Source organism: Crocodylus porosus, unplaced genomic scaffold, assembly GCF_001723895.1.
Source record: "Crocodylus porosus isolate Cpor-Errol unplaced genomic scaffold, CroPor_comp1, whole genome shotgun sequence".
NCBI lineage: Eukaryota > Metazoa > Chordata > Crocodylia > Crocodylidae > Crocodylus > Crocodylus porosus.
Genome location: NW_017728931.1, coordinates 7,738,496 through 7,761,336, shown reverse-complemented (window position 1 = coordinate 7,761,336; position 22,841 = coordinate 7,738,496). Strand labels below are relative to the sequence as shown.

Genomic DNA, 22,841 nt, shown 5'->3' with positions numbered 1-22,841 from the left:
GGTTTTTTCCTGGATAAATCCGTTATTTTTTTTTTTTTTTTTTTTAAAGATCTCCAGGGTAGGTGATTGTACCACCTCTGGGAGGAGTCTGTCCCAGACCCTAGGTACTTGAATCATAAAGAAGTTTCTCCTTATGTCCAATCCAAAGCGATCTTCAAGCAGTTTGTGTCCATTGTTTCTGGTCTTCCCCTGGGGTGCTTTGGTGAACAGCTGCTCCCCCAGGCCCTGATTTATGCCCTTTATTTATAGGCTGCCACCAAGTCCCCTCTAAATCTTCTTTTCTCCAGGCAGTCTCATGTCTTTCAGCCTCTCCTCGTATGACCTGCTCTCCAGACCTCTAATCATGCACGTGGCAACCAGAATAAAATCTCAGCCATGAGGCTCTGGGGAATATGCATATGATGCAGAGACAAATCAACTGACAGTTTAGTAACTTGCACTCCAGTTTGTATGCTGAAAATTGGAATGACGTTAGAGAGGAAACAGATATTTTCCTGCATTTTATAGCCATAAAACAAATTTTAGAGATGGAGAAGTAAATTTTGGAGGCTCTTCAGCATTAGATAAAATAACTTTGGTCATAAAGGACATGAAAAAATAATAAATCTCCCAGCAGTGGCAGATTTCCTGCGAAGTATTATTAAAAAAATGTAAAGATATATGGTTAGCTCAATACTGTATTTTCTCCCATACATCCCAAAATCAACCCCCCAAAGTAGGGTGCATGTATTCATCAAGAAAGCTGTTTTCTTTGCTGGAAAAGTAGTGAATACACGTGGAAACACCTTACATGCCATGCAGCTGCCAAAATGTCAGAATTCTGTGTTAACCCTCTCATAGCTGTAGTTATTGCCTGAGCACTGCAGTTTGTACCTTGAAAGCACTATGTGAGCTGCCGGTAATAATACGGATACAGCTGCTGATGCGGAGACACTTTATTAATATACAGTATTACAGTAACAAATTAAGTCTTACTACTGCCCTTGCAAAAATCTGGAGCTTGACCTTGTGTGATATCCCAGAAGACAGTCTGGGAGAGAAAGCAGGCAGCAGGCACCTTCTGCTACACCAGGAAGGTATACGCAAGGTACACTACCACCCACTTTACACAGAGCTATGTAATTCTGTAATTTCTGTAATTTGTGCAATTCCTAAAGCAGGCAAGGATTCCATGAATGGTTCTAACTACCCTTCAGGTAGTTGAAGACTGCTATCAAATCCCCCCATAGTCTTCTTTTCTCTAGACTAAATGGGTATTTATAGACATGCGGGGGCGGGGGGGGGGGGGGAAGCACACTTGAATTAGCACACCTTTGAGGGCCACACTAAATAGAGTGCCAAGAGCATTATGTTTATTAGCATCCCCATGGTGAAAAATGGTGGTAGGGCATTTTAAACTAAAACTTGTGTTTTAGTTCAAAGTGCCCCACTGCCACTTATCAGTGCAGAGACACTAATACACATGATGCTCTGGGCACTTTATTAAACGTGGCTCTCAGAGCTGTACTAATTCAAGTGCTGCCCCACCCTTCCACCCCACCCCTGGAGCCTGTCTATAAAACACCCAGTTCGTCTGGAAAAGAGAAGACTGAGGAGAGCTTTGATAGCAGTGCAGCCTTCAACCACCTGAAGGGTAGTTCCAAAGAGGATGGAGTTAGACTGTTCTCAGTGGTGGCACATGACGCATAAACATGACACTGGAGTCTGCTGGTAATTACCACACTCCAGCAGACTTGATTAATTAATTCTGGTCTGACACGCATGTCAGATCAGCCTCCCTGCATGTATAGCCCAGTAAGCCCAGTTCCCTCAGTCTCTCCTAAGTCAGGTTCCCCTAACCATTTTCATTGCTTTCATTGCTTTCCAATTGGACTCTCTCCAACTGTCTACAACCTTCCTGTAGTGGGGGACCCAAAACTGGACCCAGTCCTCCAGATGTAGCCTCACCAGCACTGAACAGAATGGAATAATTACTTCCCTTGATTTGCTGCTGGCAAAGCTCCTAATAATGCAGCCCAGTATGCTATTAACCTATTTGGCAACAAGGATATACTGTTGGCTCATAGTCAGCTTATTGTCTACTGTAACCCCCAGGTCCTTCTCTGCAGAGCTGCAGCTTAGCCAGTTGGTCCCCAGACTGTACTAGTGCATGGGACTGTTCCATCTTAAATGCAGGAGTTTGCACTTATCCTTATTGAACCTCATGAGATTTATTTTGTTCCAAACCTCCAAATTTGTTGAGGTCTCTCTAAATCCTAGCCCTACCCTCCAGCCTATCTATCACTCCCCCCAGCTTGATGCCATTTGCAAACATTCAGAGGGTGCCCTCCATTCCATCTTTCAGGTCACTGATGAAGATATTGAATGAAACCAGCCTTAGGACTGACTCCTGGGACATGCCGGGGGCCACTAGATGTTGAGCCACTGATTGACCTTTGAGCCCAATGATCCAATCAGTTTCCTGTGCACCTTATCGTCCATGCATTGAACTTAGACTGCCTCACCTTGTTTTCAAGAACATTGTGGGAGACGGTATCAAAAGCCTTGCTAAAATCAAGGTACATCACATCCACTGGTCTCCCTGCATCCAGAGAGCCAGTCATGTCATAGATTTCATAGACATCAGGGCTGGAAGGGACCTCGGGAGATCATCGAGTCCAGCCCCCTGCCCAAAGGGCAGGAAGTCAGCTGGGGTCATAGGATCCCAGCAAGATAAGCATCCAATTTACTCCTGAAGGTGTTCAATGTAGGTGCTTGAACCACCTCTGCTGGCAGACTGTTCCAGACCATAGAAGGCAATCAGGTTGGTCAGGCATAACCTGCCCTTGGGGAATTCATGCCAACTGTTCCTAATCAAGTTCTTCTCCAAGTGCTTAGAAATGGATTCCTTGAGGACCTGCTCCATGATTTTTCCAGGAACTAAGGTGAGGCTGACCAGTCTGTAGTTCTCTGGATCCGCCTTCTTCCCTTTCTTCAAGATAGGCACTACATTTTCCAATCATCCAGGACCTCTCCCAATTGCAGCAAGTTTTCAAGACAATGGCCAGAGGCTCTGCAACCACATCTCCCAGCACCCTCAGGTGCATTGCATCTGGCCCCATGGTCATGTACATAACCACTTTTTTAAATAGTACCTAACCTGTACTTTCAGCACTGTCAGTTTTTCACCTCTTCCCCAAACTGTGCTGCCAGATGCAGTAATCTGGGAGCTGACCTTGTCTTTGAAGGCTGAAGTAAAAAAGGCATCGAGTACTTCAGCCTTTTCTGCATCATCTGTCACTAAGTTGCCTCCTTCCATTCAGTACAGAACCCACACTTTCCCTGATCATCATCTTGTTGCTGACATACTTGTCAAAACCCTTCTTGTTACCCTTCACGTCCCTTGATAGTTTCAACTCCAAATGTACTTTAGTCTTCTTGATTTCATCCCTACATGCCCAAACAATACTTTTATACTCCTCTCTGGTTGTTTGTCCAAGTTTCTACTTCTTGTAAGTTTCTTTTTGTATTTTAGCTTACTGAAGAGTTCCCTGCTAAGCTAAGCTGGTCTTCTGTCATACCTGCTATTTTTCTGTGCATTAGAATGGTTCATTCCTGTGACCTCAAGTAAGGTTTCTTTAAAATACAAGCAGCTCTCCAGGACTTCTGCTTTTCTGAAGTTCAGAGTCCTTACTCTGCTGCTCTTCTTCCTTCTTTTCCTCAGGATCCTGAACTCAACCATCTCACAGTCACTGCTGCCCAAGTTGCCATCCACTTCTACATTCCCCACCAACTCTTCCTTGTTTGCAAGCAGTAGGTCAAGAGCAGCACTATTTGCTTTAGGTGGCTTCTCCAGCATGTACACCAGGAAGTTGTTCCTAACACTTTCTAAAACCTTCCTGGATTGCCTGTGCACTGCTGTACTGCCCTCCCAGAAGGTGTCAGGGTGACTGAAGTCCTCCATGAGAAACATGGGCTGTGATCAGGAAACTTCTGTTAGCTGTTTGTAAAAAGCCTCATCCACCTCATCCTTCTGCTTTGGTGGTCAACAGTACACACCCACCACAATGTCACCCTTGTTGCTCTCCCCTCTGACTCTAAGCCAGAGACTTTCAATAAGCCTATCTCCAATTTCATACTGTACCTCTGAGCAATCATACAAGTCTTTTACATAAACAGCAACAACTCTTCTTCTCCCCTACCTGTCCTTCCTGAACAGTTTGTACATATCCATGACAGCACTCTAGTCATGTGAGCTATCCCACCAAGTCTGTTACAAAAATAAGGTTGGAAGGGACTCAACAGATCGTCTAGTCCAGGGGTTGTCAACCAGGGGTATACGTATGCCTAGGGGTACTTGAGAAGCCCCCAGGGGGTATGTAGCAGTGGCATGGAGAAGCAGGGGGCACTTCCAGTTGTGCTGCTTGTGCTTCCAGTTTTGCCACTGTGCACAGGGTACCCCTCCCTGCTTGTCAACCAGCCAGAAAACTCCCTGTTTCTAGACCAGCTGCTGGGGGTACACCAACAGGGGATTGAATCTGCAATCTTGATGTAATTAGACCACACTCTAACCAGCTAAGCTGAACAGGCACTATGTACATGTTCATTTGTATTGCTCCAAAATAGTGCAAGTAAGAGAGGCAACCAAGGAAGAGGTTTAATATCAAATGCTTGAAAGACCCTGCTAAAAGCGATCATTTCCAGCAACATCTTAGTGAGAAACTCTCCAGCCTCCCTGATGATCTTGACACCACTAAACCTGGAAAACCCTCAAGAAAGGCATCTGTGTGGCATGTGGCAAATCTCTAGTCTTCTCCACAAAGAAACATCAGGGCTGGTTTGATAAGAATGATAAGGAAATTCAAGCTTGCAGTGATGAAAAAAACAGCCTTCAAAACTCGGCAGAATGACATCAACTCCAAACAGAAGCAAGACACTTACCATCACATTAAAGCAGAGGCCACCTGGAACAGAACTCGCGAGTGAAAGAACAAGTGATGGGAGCATAAAGAAAAAGAGATCCAAAAGTTTCCTGACAGCTATGATATGCATAGTTTCTTCAGTGAGACCAAGGGCATCTATGGGCCAAGCACCCAAGAAGCCATCCCTTTGAAATCTGAGGATGGAATAAGTCTTCAACGACAACTCCACCATCAATGTACAGTGGAAAGAACAATTTTCAACAGCTTCTGATCCAAGACTTGAATGTTGAAGATAGTACCATAAAAGCCATTCCACAACACCACATTAAGGACCACCTTGTAGACCCACCAACCCCTCAAGAGGTCTTGAAAGCCATTGGGCAGATGAACAACAACAAAGCATTCCTGATGCAATACCAGCTGAAATTTATAAGTATGGTAGGAAAAAAAAAAAAGCTCTTACCAACTACTTGCTGTTATTCTGAGAATCTGGAAACAAACAGATTACCAGTAACTTGAGAGATGCCAGAATTTTAATCATATTTAAGAAAGGTAATAAATCAGATTGCAGCAATTAATACGGCATTGCACTCCTTTCCATATCTGGGAAGATCCTGACCTACATTCTCCTCAACAGACTCATTCCCCTTGCCAAGGAGATTCTATCCGAGTCCCAAAGTGGTTTCAGACTGTCAGAGGTATAGCAAACAGGATCTTTGTTGCTAGACAGCTGCAGGAGAAGTGCCATGAGCAACAAAGACCTTTACATGGTTTTCATTGACCTAAAGCCTTTGATTCAACAGAGAAGCCCTATGAAAAATCCTGATGAGATCTGGATGGCCGCCAAAATTTGTTACCATCATCAGACTTCTTCATGACAACATGACAGCAAGCATCCTAAGCAATGACTAGGAAATGGGCCCCTTCAACTATTTTAACATCCAACCCCCTGCTCAAGGCAGGACCATCCCCAACTAGATTATCCAAGTCAAAGCTTGTCTAGCCAGGTCTTGAAAACCTCCAAGGATGAAGATTCCACAACCTCTGGGTAACCGGTTTCAGTGTTTTATTATCTTCCTAGCGAGAAAATTCTTCCCAATATCTAACCTAAACTTCCCTTACTACAACCTGAGATGACAACCTTGCTCTGTCATCTGCCACCAGTCTAGTTCCATCATCAAATCTATCTGTTTATCCCTTCCCGATCATCTTTGGCAATACCTGTATATTCTAATCTCACAAGCTCCCAACTTTCATGCCTCTGCCTCCTTTGCCTGCTACATCATTGTCCTTGCTAAATCTTTCTAGTTCTTTGCATTTCTGCTAGTTCTTTATCATAATGTCAGGTTCCTTCCCAGGTTGATTTCCTACTTTGTTCCTTTTCAATTTTTCCAAAATGCTACAAGAAAACAAGCCCAATTAACCAAGCCCTTTTCCCTCCTTATCACATACACAAACACTCTTAACCCCACTTTTGGCAGGAAATCACACTCTGCTTCAAATACTTTTATGCACTCTCTTAGCTTCTGTACATTAGTGCCTTGCTTTGGCCCTTATTTAGTTCCTGCCCAGCTCACTGCTCTCATCATGCCATTTGCCTTGCTGATGTCACAAGGCTTCAAAAACTCCCTTGGTTTCTCCATCTCTTATTTTCATCTCTGATCACTAGACCTACTTAACTCAGGAAATCCAGGATTGTCCGCAAAATCTGCAACATCAACAAAAAAACTTAATAGAAATAAAATGCCGTGTCCCCAGTGGGAGCCAGTGGTTCTTGCTGCTGGGAGGGGAAGTGCTGGCTGGTGGGACAGCAGGAAGGGCAGCAGACAAGATGACAGCAGCCCCCTTTCCCTCTTCCCCTGGGGAATCTATGTGCTGAAGGGCAAGGATGCACAAAGGACAGCCAGCAGTCAAGACAGTGGCCACCCCCTCCCCTGCTCCTAGGTCTCTCCGATCAGTACTAAGAGATGGGTTGCCACAAAATGACTGCAGAATTGGAACTTTACATTACGATCAACCTGCAAAAATTGGTATGTCCTCCTGTAATCTGGGTAGACCCCTACCGATAGCTGCTTTTAGATCTACTGCCCAGGCAGGTGAAAAAAAAACTTAAACAGCAAAGTGGAAGAAGTGAAAAGCAGCGACTGATTTTTATGCTCTGAGACCATGAAGAAGGAACTGGGAAGTGTCCAGGTTGCCCCACCTATCAGTTTTGTAAGACTCAGGATTAGGCTATTAGGTGGCAGCAAAGGAATTCACCCAGGCTAGCAATATTTCCAGCTTTGCTCTTGGAAGCATGTAAAACAGGAATTTATAGAAATCTTATTTTACTATTTGCAATTAGAATTTAGGCTTCATTTTGATGCATAATATATATATATTTTTTACTATACTTCATAACCCAGAAAGATAGGATGGAAACCCATCTGTGGATTACAGACAAGTGGAATTATTGATTTATACTGGGATTACATTGCGAATCTAAATTTCTGTAGCCTAGTCACAACATTTCCAACAGGACAGATTAGCCTGAAACTTAAGGGACTTTCCCATTCAAGAGCTGGGTTCAACAACTAAATACAAACTGGCCAACTAGTATATAGAAACGCAACCTTTTTAAGCATCACAGTAATATTATTCCTTCTCTTTTCCTCCACCCTTCCCATTTCTTGTTGATGCTGTTTATATTCTGCTTCTAAAAGACTCTGGTCTAATGGTGGAGCAGGTCTACCTAGTTTAGCAATCAGATATACCATTTATCCCTCACAACAAACAGAACTAACTTTGATTATTACTCACATAGAGCAATGAAAGCCAGTGTGCATGAATGGACATGTATTTATACACAACATCCTCTGCAGCCTGTTTGAAGACAGTCAGCTGAGTACCTACATACATTTCAAGAACAAATAATCTAAGATGATTTTTAAAATGCTACAGCTCTCATGTCCAGTAAGTGCTAACACAGTAAATGCTTACCACAATGCAAGGTCTGTGGCCTACAAATTAAAGGTCAAGACTATGAGTTCCATACTGATTTTAGTACAGGACTCATTTCCCAGCTTACTTGCTGGGTCACCTTGAAAATGTCACCTATCTATGGATCTGTTTCTTCATTTGTGAATCAGGAAAAGTGACAACCATCCTGCCCTGTGCTATGTGCATTAATGTTTGAAAGTGTCCTCATATCCTGGGATAAAAGGGCTACAGAAGAACAAAGGAGAGGTATTCTATTGACTGAGTTAATCAGTACTTACCTGCATTGCCTCCCAGCCCCACTGTCTGTATTTGGGATCATGTGTGAATCTCCACATATACCAATAGGTTTCAATCACTTCTGGTCTCAGAATGTAATACTTTTCATTCTGCCGCACTGCCACTGCCTCCACACCACCATCAAATTTGAATGCTTCAGGACCTAGTTTTAATGCTACAGATAAAAAAGAAAAAGAAAGCTTTATTCCTTTCAAAGACTTGGGGGAGTGGGGCACAGAATGCAACCGGTACAACAGGTAATGCAAGTACAATTGGATTTAGCTTCTCTTTGAACAGCCTTATAAATATTTTTATTATTGAAGATTATCATATTCCTAATGAATAATGTATACAGTTCCTGTGCTAAAGCTACTCACCTCAACAGGTATATGGTAAACCTTCTTGGAAACTAATAAAACACCTTCCAATATAGGGTAACATTAAAATGATGCAGATTATGGGTTTTTTTGTACCACAGTGAAAAAGGAAAATGGTCAAGAGAAATTTCAACATCCCATTTGAAGAGGAGGACAGGGAAAGGGCCTTAGAACATGAATTAGAAGGCAGCATCCCAGATGATGATACTTTATCTAGACTCCCTAGATGTATGGCAATGGTGTTGGTTAAGCCACTGTAGGGGAGGTACATGACAATTTCAGCCTGCTTCCAAGGGTTTCAAGTATGCGACAAGAACTCTGCCAGGTCTGAAAAATGCGCTATACTGTTGCAGTTTTTTTTTTTTTCACTAAAAGGAGATTATAATGGCATCCTGCCAAGATTTAAAGGACTGAATTTGCACAAAATGGTGTTGTCTATTGAAGCACTGTCTTTAATATGAATATGAATATGAATATGTTACTATAGGTTTCTGGGTACCATGCTGTACCATCATCAAATGGTAGTAGGCAACAGCATAGAACTCAGTCAAGTGTGGCCCGTAGACAGTACTCTGTAATCCAGTGGGTTCCCAAGAATTAGCACAAATATTTTACTATTTCTAAAATAATACAAGTCAGCAGCCTTTCCTGCAACTGTGGCCGCATCAGATTTAATGTTTTGCCAAAGTGTTCATAAAGTGCTGAATGCTGCATATCTGAGCTCAGGCAGGAAAAGGCACATCACAGTCATAAGTTTCCCATGGGTTGTGGGGTAGAAATGGCCTTATACTATGATAGTCCATAGTCACCAGGGCAATGGAGTCCTGATCCCAACCAAAGCATTACAGTCCCATAGCATGGGAACCACTGAAGAACTCCTAACACCCCAGGATATCCAGGAGATCGTAGTTCTAAACTTGAATAGAAAAACATGATATCCTCACCCAGCATGACACCTGGCAAGGAATGTTTCATCAAGAAATACCCATTTTTTTATTTTAAACTCATCCATTGCTGTTCATTTTGTTCCCACTTTAATAAAATGCTGTGCACAGTTTTTACTATAACATGAGAAGATTTGAAACCAAGATCTACACCTCCAACAATGTTGCCTCCACCTCCACCCCTGTCAAAGAAACTGGATTTCTGATGCCTGCATTCTGATTATATACTGCTGCTAACAACTCCCATACATTTGACAGCACACTCTTCATTATATCTTTGAGTACCCCAAGATCCCTGATACACATTACACTTAAGATGTGATTAACCAGCTCTGTACTAAAATTTAGTAATAGCCGATACAAAATCAGATACAAAATTTGACATAAAAAAAAAACTTTGCATAGGCTCAAAAAGCCCTTTAATCAGTTATGAATGAGTGTCAAATGAGTGCATAAACTAGTGAACAAAACCATGTACTTCTGGAGGAAGCAGTAACCTGGGGTTTCATAGTTCAGATCTAAGAAGTGTTCTGATCAATTTTTAATGCTCTGGCAAGGTGAATACTAGCTCAGTTACCTCCCCGATGAAAGTGGGTAGGGGCACTTCAACCCCAGCCTCCACACACCAGTGGGTATTTATGAGTTGGGGAGAGAATGAGAAGGGCCAGGCACGCATGGAGAGGCACCTAAGCCCTGCAGGGGTGCAAGACCCTGGAGGTCCCAGAGGGGGGGAGTAGTGATACAGGGACCTGCTCAGAGTAGGGTGCAATGAGAGGCATCTGAAGGACTAAGCATGTGGGGTACAGAACAGGGCTGCTGAGGGCAGCCTGAAGGGCTGGTACCAGGGGTGTACTGAGTAGAGCTACAAGGGTGGTTTGAAGGGCAGTACATGGGCCAACCCCACGAGTTAGAACAGGAGCAAGTTGCCTGGTGAAGGGTAGGGACAGAATCAGCTCAGTGTTCAGCACAAGTTGATGCCACAGAGTAGGGGAGCATGAGTGAACCAAAGGTGCTGCGTGTGCTGTGCCAGAGAGTTAGCAGGCAAGCCTGATGGCCAAGAGGTCACTCAAGGGAGCAGGGCAGGTCATATGTGGTCCAGTGAGGGGCAGTGTGGAAGAGGCCCCTGTGAGAGGGGGGCAGAGTGAGTGTGAATGTGGAAGAAGCCCAACAATGGACTGAATCTGGTTGGAAGTCAGGAAGCAATAATAATATTCTGGATGCCATTTGCAAGCCATGGGCCATGGTATAGGGAATGTACAGAGCAGTGATAGCACCCCCTGGCATTGGGTAGTGAATGGGCGGCCTCATGCTTAATATATCATGATAACATTCAAATTGTGACAGGCAAGTCAGGACAAACTGCCCTAGGCAGGTACATGGGATAACTTGTGACCTAGCCCCTGGGAAGGCCCCCTGTCACAGTGATCCTGGAGCTTTTCCTCTGTATGTGGCACTGATACTCTGCCAATGAAATACCATGTCCAATTCTGGTCTGTGCATCCCTAATGTCTCCTGGATGACCTCTAAGCAATGGATGATTCAGTTTAATGACCATTCAGGGTCTTGAGAAGATGCAGTTCTACCAAATACCAGTGACTTCTCTGGAGCTGAACTTGTAGATGGATAAGACCCATTACATAACCAGGAAGAGGATCTGAGGAATTGGTTCATACATTTTGCAGAAATCAGTTAGTCATATCTTAAATTGTAACCTGGCCACACATTAATGCAATACATGGCGTCATAAAACAAGGAACAAGCTACAAAGTTATTCCACAAAAGAAAAAAGTGTAACCGTTTTGTTTCTCTCTACCAGCTTTGTGGCTGGTTCTTGTGTCATTAATTGAATGCGTGGCCAGGTTCACCCTCATGGCTGGGAGCCTCATCAGCCCATCTGGGCTCCCAGTCAGAGGGGCACACTACGCACATACTATATATGATGCTGCAACCCTGCAGCTGGGAACCCAGATCAGCTGATGGGGTTCCCGGCCATGGAAGTGCAGCTCATGTTCCCCCTGCACTGGCAATAAAGCATGATGGGATCTGATGTGCGATCCCACAATCACACCTCCTGGCACGCACATGAGGCATGGCAGGAAGCATGACTGCATGGATTGTGCATCAGATACCATCATACTTTTACCTGTATATCTTCCAGGGGTCTTACTCATGGCCTGCCTCTAATTTTAATGGACATCCCAAGAAATTCTATCACAACTCTGCAGAAGGACACATGTCCTGTTGGTATCTGGTTCCCCATGGTAACACTAGTGGTTCTAAAGACTCCCTCTTGTTTAGGCATGGACTTCATTGTGGCCCACAGCACAATCCCAGTGGCCCACCATAATTAAGAACAAAAGTGCCATACTGGGTCAGCCCAATGGTCCCTCTAGCCTAGTATCCTATCTCTGACAAGTGGCAGAAATGAATATTATAGAAGAAAAGCACAGAACTGGATACCTCTAGAGTGATCTATCCCCTGGATTCAATACCCTCCCTGGCATCCTCCATTATTTGGGTTAGAGATACCAGAGGAAACATCTCCAACCATTCTGTCCAATAACCATTAATAGATTTACCACCCATTAATTTATCTGGTCCCTTCTTGAACTTGACTGTGTTATCTGCCTCCACCACCTCATGTGGTAATGAATTCCACAAGTTAACAACATATTGTACAAGTTAATTCTCTACTAAACTGTTTTATTAAATGAAAAAAAGGGATTTGAAAAGACAGACATTGAGTCCTGTGTTCTTGCAACAAGTTGATTAATAAATCTGTGCATATACCTCAATGCAGTCCAATTTCCTCCTAAAAAACATGCTGAGGGCTTATGTCCAGTCAAATTGGTTCCCACAAGTAGCAGTTCTCCAGATTTTTTAAAGGAGTCTTAAAAGCCCAGTGTACCTTATAATTGGCCCTTAATACCATTTAAGCTGTGCAGCTTGAACTGTACATCTGTGGACCTTGATGTCTTGGACAGAGTATACAGAAGCTATGAACAGCTATTTCTCCAGTGTCCTCCTCTAGACATCACAGAAAATAGAGACACATACACCTTGTAAGATGCATCTTCCCCTTAGCCTCCTGATCCCTCTTTTTTTTCTTTCCAGAAAAATATTCCTGCTCTGTCTATACCTTCTCACAGAAATATCATTATCTGAGTAGGACGAATATGGTCTCAGGAAGGGGACTGAAAACATTTCACTTTCCTGATGTGGAAGCCACTGAAGCGGAGGACGGGGTCTGAGCAGTGTGCCTGTTCTAAAGGCAGAGTAGACAAATCTGGAATAGAATATACAATAAATACACACCTGGAAACAAGGACTCAAACAGATCACAGCATTCTGGTATTGCAGAAGAAAAGGACACAGTCCTGGACTTTTAAGGCCCTTTCCAAAAATCAGAGCCACTGCTTTCCACTCAAGGTGGGGCAAAGCAATAACCCACCAGGACAGCACTCTTCTCCTAGAAAAAGAAACTTCCAGTTTGGTGGTCCACTGGGGACATCTATCCTGGTTCTAACACACACTGCGTTGTTCAAATCTAGATGATTTATCTGGGTACCCATGGAACTGAGGAGCCTCAGTCTGAGTCAGAAGTTCTCAACTAGGGTGCCACAGCACCCTTCTGAAGGGTGAGGTGGAACCAGTGCCGATGCTGCTGTGGCCAGGTGAAACTACCCTGTGTGGTTCTGTTTCCAGGTACTTGCAGAGCTCAATGAAGAAGCAGCTGCTTTGTAAGCCTAATACAGACAGGCAGGAGTACCCAGTTCCGAGTCCAGCTCCACAGGCACCTCCTGGAAACAGTAGCATGTGAGATAATTCCTTAGAGTAGTGGAGGCACAGCAGGTTGGAGATAAAGTTAGCAAGCCGAGACATCAGAACAGTGGTTCTCAACCAGGGTGCTGTCAAATTCAGAAAAGTTACGGAGGGGTGCCCTGATTCTAAAACGGTTGAGAACTACTACTCTAAGCAGAAAGAGCAAACAGAGAATGTTTCTGAAATCACACAATACTGTAGCTAAGTACAAGAATACTGACATCTCAATATTTATAGTCAATTTAAAATTCATACAGAGGGAGCCAGGGGTGTTTAGCACTGGTAAAATTATGGCATTTATTCCAGTGCATAAATATATATTTAGGTAACAAAAGGAAACAAATGAACAACAATGCAAAATACATCTGATGTACATTGTGATGAAAGGCTAAGTGGGCTGAATTCTAGCCTGCAGTTCCAGTGGGGAGCATGGGGAGGGGAGGAGAAGGAGAAGGGGCTTTGCTCTAAATAGTTTTAGTAGATAGTTCCATAAGTAGGACACCTATATGTCCTTTTAATCCCAGGCAGATGGCAGTCGAGCCTATCAATAAGGCCCAGAGACTACTACTCCCTGATTGGTTCCCCATAATTTTGTTTCATGGTACTGGGCAAGTATTGTTCCCAGTTTATTACTATAGTTTTGTAACTGTTTTATGGCTAGTGCGGCTGACTGGGCCCAAGAAGAAATAGGGAGCCTGAGAGAGCTGGGGACAGAGAAGACCCCAGGGTGGACGGATGATACCCTTCCCCTTCAAAAGCTCCCCCTAAGGTGACCAAAAACAAGGAGCTCTCAGAGGTGGAGGGTGCAATGGATTGCCAGGAAAGCCAGAAACTGAGAAAAGCCAGATCCTAAAGCGTGAAGCCACATTTGGGCTGGTTGCAAGAAGTCCTCTCAGGAAGAGAAGACCAAACAAGGCTGCTTCCTGGGGAGTCCCAAAGAATAGTGTTGCCCTTATGGAGAAGAGGGACATTGATCCTATATAACTTTTGTATACAAAAGTGAGAAGTATGGGGAATAAACAAAATGAACTGGAAGTCACAGCCTATGAAAAGAGCTATGATTTGACTGGTACCACAAAGACCTGGTGGGACAGCTCTTATGCCTGGAACGGCAACACTGAGAGCTACACTCTCTTTTGGAAGGACAGGGTGGGGAGAAAAGGTGGCGGGGCACTGCCTTGTATATTAAACACCCATACATTTGTTCGCTGGTTCAGGAGGATGGAAGATGACAATAAATCAGGATGTAGTTCGGTGAAGATAAAAGGTGACAGAAAGAGGACTGATATAATGGTAGGGATTTAGTACAGGCCACAAAGTCAGGAAGAAGTGGATGAGGCACTCTTCAAGGAGGTGACATAATTATCAAAAAGTTATGGGATGGTACAGATGAGAAACTTCAGTTTTCTAGACATCAGCTGTTCAGCCAAACAAAATGCTGAGCCAGTTCCTAATTTGTGCAGAGGACAACTTTCTGTTCCAGACAACTGAAGGTCCAAATAAGGGACCATCTATCTTGGATCTTGTCCAATAAAGAAAAAATGGTAGAAGATGAGAAGGTGATGGAAAACTTGAGAAGTGGTCATAATGTGACAAAATTCATGATCCTGAGACAAAAAAGAATGAAGTCAACAGAATTAAAATGCTAGATTTTAAAAAGGTGGATTTCAGCTGACTCAAGGAGTTAATAAGCATGATGCCATGGGATGGAAGACTGGGCGCATCTACACATGTACTTTAATATGTAGTAGCCTATTTTACCATGCATAAAAGCCTCACATCAAAAGCCATGCTAATATGCTAATGCAAAGTAAAAATACTGCGTATAGTGTCAATAAAAAATGTGCCTTTTCTACTGTGCACTAGGGCAGCCTAATGTGCATATATTTAGTACCTCACAGACCTACTAATTTAATGCACAATAGCAGAAGTGCATTACTCTACATTATAGATGTGCCCACTGAGAGATCAAGGTAACCAATAGGGCTGGGAGCTTCTAAAGAAAGGGCACACTGTAGGAAGCCCCACAAAAAACTGTTCTGATACAATGGAAGCACCAGAAGAATAGTAAGAGACCAATGCATTTCCACATGGAGCTTCTAGGATGCCTCATTGTCAAAGGAATTCATATAGGCAATAGAAAAATGGGCTGGTAACCAAGCAAGAACCTGCAGGGACAAAATCAAGGTGGCAAAGAAAAAAAAGGAAGCTGAACTTTGCGGGGGAGATGGAAGACAACAAGAGGAGGTTTTATAACTATGTTGAGCAAGAGAGAAACCAAGGAAGTTGTGGGTCTGCTGTAAACAATAGCCAGGATAAACTTGTAACAAGATGCAAAGTACTCCACGATTACTTTATCTCAGTCTTGAGGAAATATTTAGCTGCAATTTAACAGCTAATAAAGAAGGGGAACAAGCTGAGCCATGAGGTAACAAAAGAAATAGAGCTTTTGATGGGTCTAAATGAATTCAAGTCAGCAGGGCCTGATGAACTTCATCAACATGTTCATTAATGATTTGGATGCTGGCATAGAAAGCTTCTTGAGCAAGTTTGTAAAAGACATGAAATGAAAGGATTGTGAACAGGGAATGGAACCGCAATTCAGAAGGATCTAGACAGCCTGGAAAGCTCAAAGGATAAAGTTCAATGCTGACAAATGCAAGGCACTAAAACCTCAGAAAAAATAATCAAAAACCAAAATACAAAATGGGTGACAGATGGCTGGATGGCAGCACTACGGAGAAGGATCTGGGAGTCCTAGTAGATCACAGACTCAGTGAGTCTGCAGTGTGGTGTAGCTAGACAAAAGGCAAAGGTGGTTTTTGGATGTATCAATAGAAGCAATTAGGTGCAACACACAGGACATGATAGTGCCTCTACTTGGCACTGATTAGGCCTCATTTCGAGTACTGTATGCAGCTTTGGGCTCAACATTTTACAAAGTAGGAAGGGAATTAGACAGGGTCTACAGGCAGACAACAAAAACAATAAAGTGCTTAGAAGGCAAGCAAAATGAGAGGTTGAAAGAAGTACGCAGGTTCAGCTGGTAGAAAGGGCACAGAAGAGGGGACATGATAGCAGTCTTTAAATGTCTTAATAGCTGCCATAAAGAAGAGGGAAAGCAACTTTTCTCTCCTGCTGCAGAGTAGGATGCAGACCAATGGCTTGAAGTTGCAGCGAAGTAGGTTTAGACTAGATATCAGTAAAAAACTTCTTCACTGTTAGAACAGTGAGGCAGTGGAATAAACTGCTAGGGAAGTTGCAGAATTTCTATCACTCAAGATGTTCAAGAAGAGGCTGGATAAGCATTAGTCAGGCATGATCTAGCTATGCCTATGTTCTTCTTTGGGTAGTTCCCTTGCTTCTGAGCTTTGCTGATTGCCACATGGGGCCAGGAAGGACTTTTTTCCCCTTCCTGTTGCTACTCTTGTCAGACGGAGGGAAGGAGAAGTTTTGCCATCCTCAAAAGCATTGGGTGTTGGCTGTAGCCAAGGCTGGGGACTTTGACTGGGGTGTGCCACTCTCCTGCTGGGAATTAAACCCAGAGGTTCCTGGCCATATTTAGGGTCAGAAAGGAATTTTACCCCATGGTCAGATTGGTACGTGCTGTGAGGGTTTTTTGCCTTCCTCTGTTGTAGGACGCATGGTCCTCTTCCTTGCATCTCTCAACCATATTTTAACAACCTTTGCAGCAGCAGGATGTTGGCCTGCTTTACCCGTGGCAGGCTAAGGTGTTATGGCTTTTCATTGCATCAGAGTCCTGTAGTCTTCTCTGATCTACTCAGCTGTGTTCCTGGAAGTATTGTTGGTGCCTATGTGTACAAGCAGGAAAAGGTAGTGGTACGAAGCATGGATGAGTTCCAGCAGTCATACAGGAACCGACTGCAGTAAATCTCACAGCCATTTATCCATCCCCTTCGAGAACTTGTGGAGGTCAAGAAGTCCTGGATAACTGGAAAAGGGCCAGTATAGTACCCATCTTTAAAAAAAAAAAAAGGAGGAGGAGGATCTGGGAAATTATAGACCAGACACCCTGACCTTGAAATCTGGAAAGATCATGGAGCCAGACCTCAAGGAATCTATTGTGAAATACCTAGAGGAGAATGAGGTGATCAGAAACAAACAGCATGGATTCATCAAGAGCAGGTCATGTCTGACTAACCTGATTTCCTTTTTATAGAGAGACAGGCTCTGTGGATGCAGGGAGGAGTGGATGCGATATACCTTAACTTTTCATTAACAAACTGAGGAAATACATACTACATAAAGTTGGGTGTAGGGTAAATATAACTGCTTGGATCACCATACTCAACAAGTAGTTTTCAATGACTCAGTCTAGTTGGAAGAAGGTATCAAGTGGGGCTCCCCAAGGTGCTGTCCTGGGTCCAGCCTTGTTTAATATCTTCATTAAGTAATTGAACAATGGGATTGAGTGTACACTTAGAAACTCTGTGGAAGATGCTCTGGAAGGTGGGGTATAGAATCCAGAATGACATGGACAGACGAGAGAAATGGTCCTCAATCGACTAGATAAAATTCAGAAAAGACAAGTGCGAAGTCCTGTACTTGGGACAGAAAAACTGCATGCACAAAGACTGGGGAATGACTGCTAGGCTGCACTACTACAGAAAAGGAGAAGGGGTAACGGTAGACCATAAGTTGACTATATAAGCCAACACTGTTCTCTTGTTGCCAAAAAAATCCAACAGCACGCTGGGTTGTATTATCAGGAGTGTCACTTCCAAATCAAGGGAAGTGATTCTTGCATTCTATTCAGCACTGGTGAGACTTCACCTGGAGTCCTGTATTCAGTTTGGGGCTCACAAACAGCTGAATTTTTTTTGACTATGAGGGTAATCAAGCACTGGAACAGGCTGCCTAGTAAAACTGTGGAATTTCCTGCTCTTGAAAATTTTCCAGGGATGGTTAGATAGATATTTGGCTGGGATGGGCTAGTTACGGATGATTCTGCCCTGATCAAGGCACTAGACTAGATGACCTTGTGAGATCCCTTCCAGGCCTACCTTCCTATGATCTTATGTTCCCTATCCTCTCTATATTGAGAATGCCTCCTAATTTTGTCTAATTAGCAACTTTCACAGCACACTTGTTATCTCCTCTCTAGTTCAACAGTTTCTATTTCAGCACAATGTCTTCTCATCTATTCTAACCCCCTTTCCAACTGAACTAATAATTTGCTATGTGGCACAATATTATTAATAAAAGTAATATAAATTCCACATTTAAATTTGTACTCCATGTACAGTGTGTTTAAACTGAGCAGTGCCTCACTAATACACAGTGGCCACGTCTATACAAGACACTGACCGCACATTTGTTACTGCATAGTCATTTAGTACTTACGTACCCAAATACTAAATGACTGTGCAGTAGCATTCCCAGTAGCATCCCAGTGACGCTAACTGCACAGTAGCTCGTTACTCCCGTGCAGTTGCATTGCATCATGATTCATGCCAAGCAACACTACTACTTGCACAGTAGTAACAAGCTAATGCACAGTAAGCGTCCCATGTTGATGTGGCCACTATGTGAAAACTCAGGGACTTGAATGAAAAACATATGAAGAATTAGTTAGGGCTAAACACAAGAAGATGAACAGATGTTAAAGAATTATCAAGTCTGATCCTACATTTGTTTATACTGGTGAATATCAGGAGTAACTTCACTGAAGTCAAGACATTTTAACTGGTATAAATATGGTACAAGACAGACGAAGATCAGGCCCATGCCTCTTGAATAATCCCACCACATCTCTTTCCTGTGAAATTTTTAGATCAATAATGACTCTTACTTGTTCTGTCGTATGACTCATGACATGTATGTGCAATCTCAGCTCCAAGTTGCAAATAGTGCCCAGCCTTATCATCTCTGGAACCATCTGCTCCAAGTGCAAACATTCCCCCAGCAAAGCAGGTGAGGTGGCCCATTTTTCTTTCAAGATGCCCATTTTTCCATTCTCCAATGAAGGTCAGTCCTCCATTGGACTTTCTGATAAGATGCTTTTCGATGGCCTAAAAGGAGATTGGGAAAGCCTTCAAGTATTCTTTTTTCCAATTCATATTACCTAACTTATTATGCTTTAAAATTGATATATAATGTTATGTTAAATACAATTTTAAAATAAGAATATTTTTTCTATTCCCTGACAAGTTTTATTTATAAATGTGCTCTATACTTTAGAAATCAAGGGGTTAAGAGTCACAACATTCCCAAGGCACAGGTTTTGGTAGCACTTGAAGAATTACAGACTTCTCTAAGGAGACCAGTCACTGAAAGGAGATAGACTAGCATCCTCTTGGTCAGTATTAAAGAACATCCCCAGAAAAGAAGAGTGAATCGAAAAATAGTAAAAAGAAGAGTGAATAGAAACTGTGAGATTATTCTTTGTAAACACACTAAGAACCCAGGAGATAGCCCATAATATCTTGGACCTATGGCTTGGATGGAGACAGTTTATGTTGACAGGCCCAAATTAAGACCCTTCCCTACAAAAATGTGTTAGTAGTGCTAGTGGAATATTTTCTGGTGTTAATTTGGATACTTTGACATTATGTGAATAGTCTCTGGTACCAGAATCCACTCAACATGGTGGTTGCACAGACAGAGGTGCAGAACTTTGCTGTGACACAGAGATTATGGGCAGGAGCAATAGCATGGCATGGCAGAGTCTGAAGATAACAGAATCAAAACTATATCCTGATCTTGTTTTAGCTTTCTGATAATTCCAGGACTCATTGGGTTTGCAGGGAATGGTAACAGAAGCTCCAAATCGCAGAACCCCGTGGAGGGAGGAACACATCTGGGGGTGATCAGAGTCCCTAAACCAGTCACAGAAATGGTAGAAATACTTTTGGCTCAACCTGGTATTGAACAGATGCAGAAAAGAAAGACTCCTTGTAGAATACCATCTGTATTACTGTCTAGTCATGATTGTTAGCAAGCTTACCAACAGTCATTATTGTAACAAAGTATTTTCTTCAATAAATTATTCATATTATGCTGAAAATCTGAGACTGATATTATACATTAAACATGTACACTATTCTTGTGCCATTGTTCAGCTTGTGCCATTCTGCAAATTAGGGGCAGAATGTGCTATGCCATTACTAAGAAGCCTGAGAACATACTATGCCTCCCTCAAGATACTTCAAAGATTAACAGACAACTAATGAAACTGTGTTCTAAAAGGACATGTAAGTGGTGACTGGATTCATCATAGTGAACCACCGAAACATTCATTCACAATTTTTAAAGAAACTTGTAATGAATGCCCTGACACTTCACAAGAAGTACTATCCTCCCCTAACAGGACCCTGAAGAATAAGATTAAACCATAAATCAAACTAGCATAGGACAAGTGACACATACAAGCATCAGGAGATGAAAGACTTCACCTTAATTTTCTAAATCAGGGGTGTCAAACTCATCTGGCCTCATAGGCTGGATAAGTAGTGGGGGCCTGGGGCACCCTCCCCCCTTCCCTATGCTGGATCCACTCCACCCTGTTCAGGACCCGGCAAGAAGAGGACCAGGATCCTGGCACCTGGCTGCCACCATGGGAACAAGCCACAGTGACAAGCTTCTTTCTGTGGTGCTGCTGGGACTGCAGCACTGCTGTTCTTTTCCAGGTTGCTTGGCAGCCAAAGCAGTGAGAATCATGGCACTGGAGCCCCAGCAGCATCACAGCATCTTCCTGTGGATGCAGCCAAGCATCTGAGTGACAGCTACAGCACTGGAGCCAAAGCAGCACCACAGCTTCTTTCTGCAGCTGCAGCCAAGCACCCAGAAGAGAGCAGCAGTGCCAGAGCCCCAGCAGCACTGTTGCTTCTTCCCATGATGGCAGCCAAGCTCCTGGGTGACAGCTGCAGCACTGGAGCTCCAGCAGCACTGTGGAGAAAACCCAACATTATGAACACTTGGTTACCACTGTGGAAACAACCCATAGGACAGGCTTTTTCCTACAGTGCTGCTGGAGCTCCAGCACCGTAGCTCTCACCAAGGTGCTTGGCTGCAGCTGTGGGAACAAGCTACCACGTTGCTCCGGCTCCAGCACCATGGGTCCCATTCAGGAGCTTGGCTGCTGCTGTAAAAAGATCCCACATTGCAATCATAGCCAGGGCAAAAGTCTGTGGGCCAGATGACCCAGCTCTGAGAGCCATGATTGACATCCCTGTTCCAAGTCACAGCATTTTGAAGTTGGTGTTTTTACTATAATAATCCAAGCCAAATGGATTTTACAACAGTATTCTTTTAAAGCTACAAGAGGAAAAGCTTCATGGTTGATAATGTTTACTCGCTTCCTTATACAACTAAATTACTTCCCTTCATATACATAATAGAACAGTTAAATTCTTGTGCTTTCCTGGTTATTCTAAACCAGGGGTCACCAACCAGTTGATCTCGATTTGCCTAAATGATTGTGAAGCCTCTAACAGTTGATCTCAGTCTGTCAGAGGCCCTACAAATCAGGAGCAGCAGGACACACTGGCTGGGCTAAGCAACGCCTCATGCCGCCTGGGCCAGGCTGGGTGAGTGGGGTCAGAGTCCAGGTGGCTTGTCCAGGAGTCAGGGGGAGCCGGACGGGGGGCAGAGCAGTAGATCCTGGGGTGCTCTTTACTTACAAAATGTGATCTTCACCATCTTCACTGTTCTAAGCAGTTTCTGAAGTGACTATTTCATTCTACAGAAGGAGTACATTGTAATTACCTCAATTGCATCGTCATACATTTTCCTTGCCTCGGTGTCCCTCTTGTCTGACATCAGCCAAGCTTTCAATAAATATTCATAAAAACTGTCTCCCAGCCCACCCACAGATGTGTGATCTGTAACAGAGAAAGGAAGGATAAACAGTCAAAAATTTTAATGCAATATCACCTTGCATTTGTTGAGAGAAATTCCATACTTTGTTTAAATCCTGAACATTTTTAAACTATCATTAATCTATTCCAGCACAGCATGTAATAATCATTTCCTGTCCAAACTTTCTTTTCATATTCTAAGAATGTCTCCCCACAAAAAACCCCCCAAAAAACAACACTTCCTACTATGTATGCTTAATATTAATCACATGGCAAAATTCACTTACTAAAGTTACTCCTCCCACGTCACAGATTTAATTGAAACAACATTTGGCTCTATTACACAAGACATTTTTTCTTGGCAGTTCTTCAATAAATAAAAATGGATAATAATAAAGAAATCTTTGATTCAGTGTACAAGATGCAATTAGAACATATGGCTGGATAAACTGCCACAGACCATATGGAATCTGGACTTTCCACAAGATTTCATTTCACACAGAATAGTTATTTACAGAGCAGAGAAAATGTGACAATATATTCTCTAATTCTTTCATAATTAGAAAGGAGGCAATTTTTGTAGCGTAAACTGCAAGCCGTGTTCATTCGCTTGTACACTTAGCTGTGCTTCTTGCCCATTATTAGGATAGAGACGGATGTAATAACTGAATCGTTCCAAAATGTCAGTCATTAGGAATGGTTCATAATTGTGTGAAATGCTGT

The 22,841-nt window shown here is 43.1% G+C and overlaps 1 protein-coding gene across 1 annotated transcript in view; it reads right to left on the bottom strand.

The window, feature by feature from the left end:
• Positions 1-22,841, bottom strand: part of MAN1A2 (mannosidase alpha class 1A member 2) — a 176,739-nt gene that overhangs the window by 25,261 nt on the left and 128,637 nt on the right. The window contains exons 9-11 of the mRNA XM_019543856.1: positions 22,027-22,142; positions 19,112-19,331; positions 8,159-8,331 (exon numbers count right to left, since the gene is read on the bottom strand). Of these exons, the coding sequence (XP_019399401.1) occupies positions 8,159-8,331; positions 19,112-19,331; positions 22,027-22,142 (509 nt within the window). The remainder of the gene's footprint in view (positions 1-8,158; positions 8,332-19,111; positions 19,332-22,026; positions 22,143-22,841) is intronic.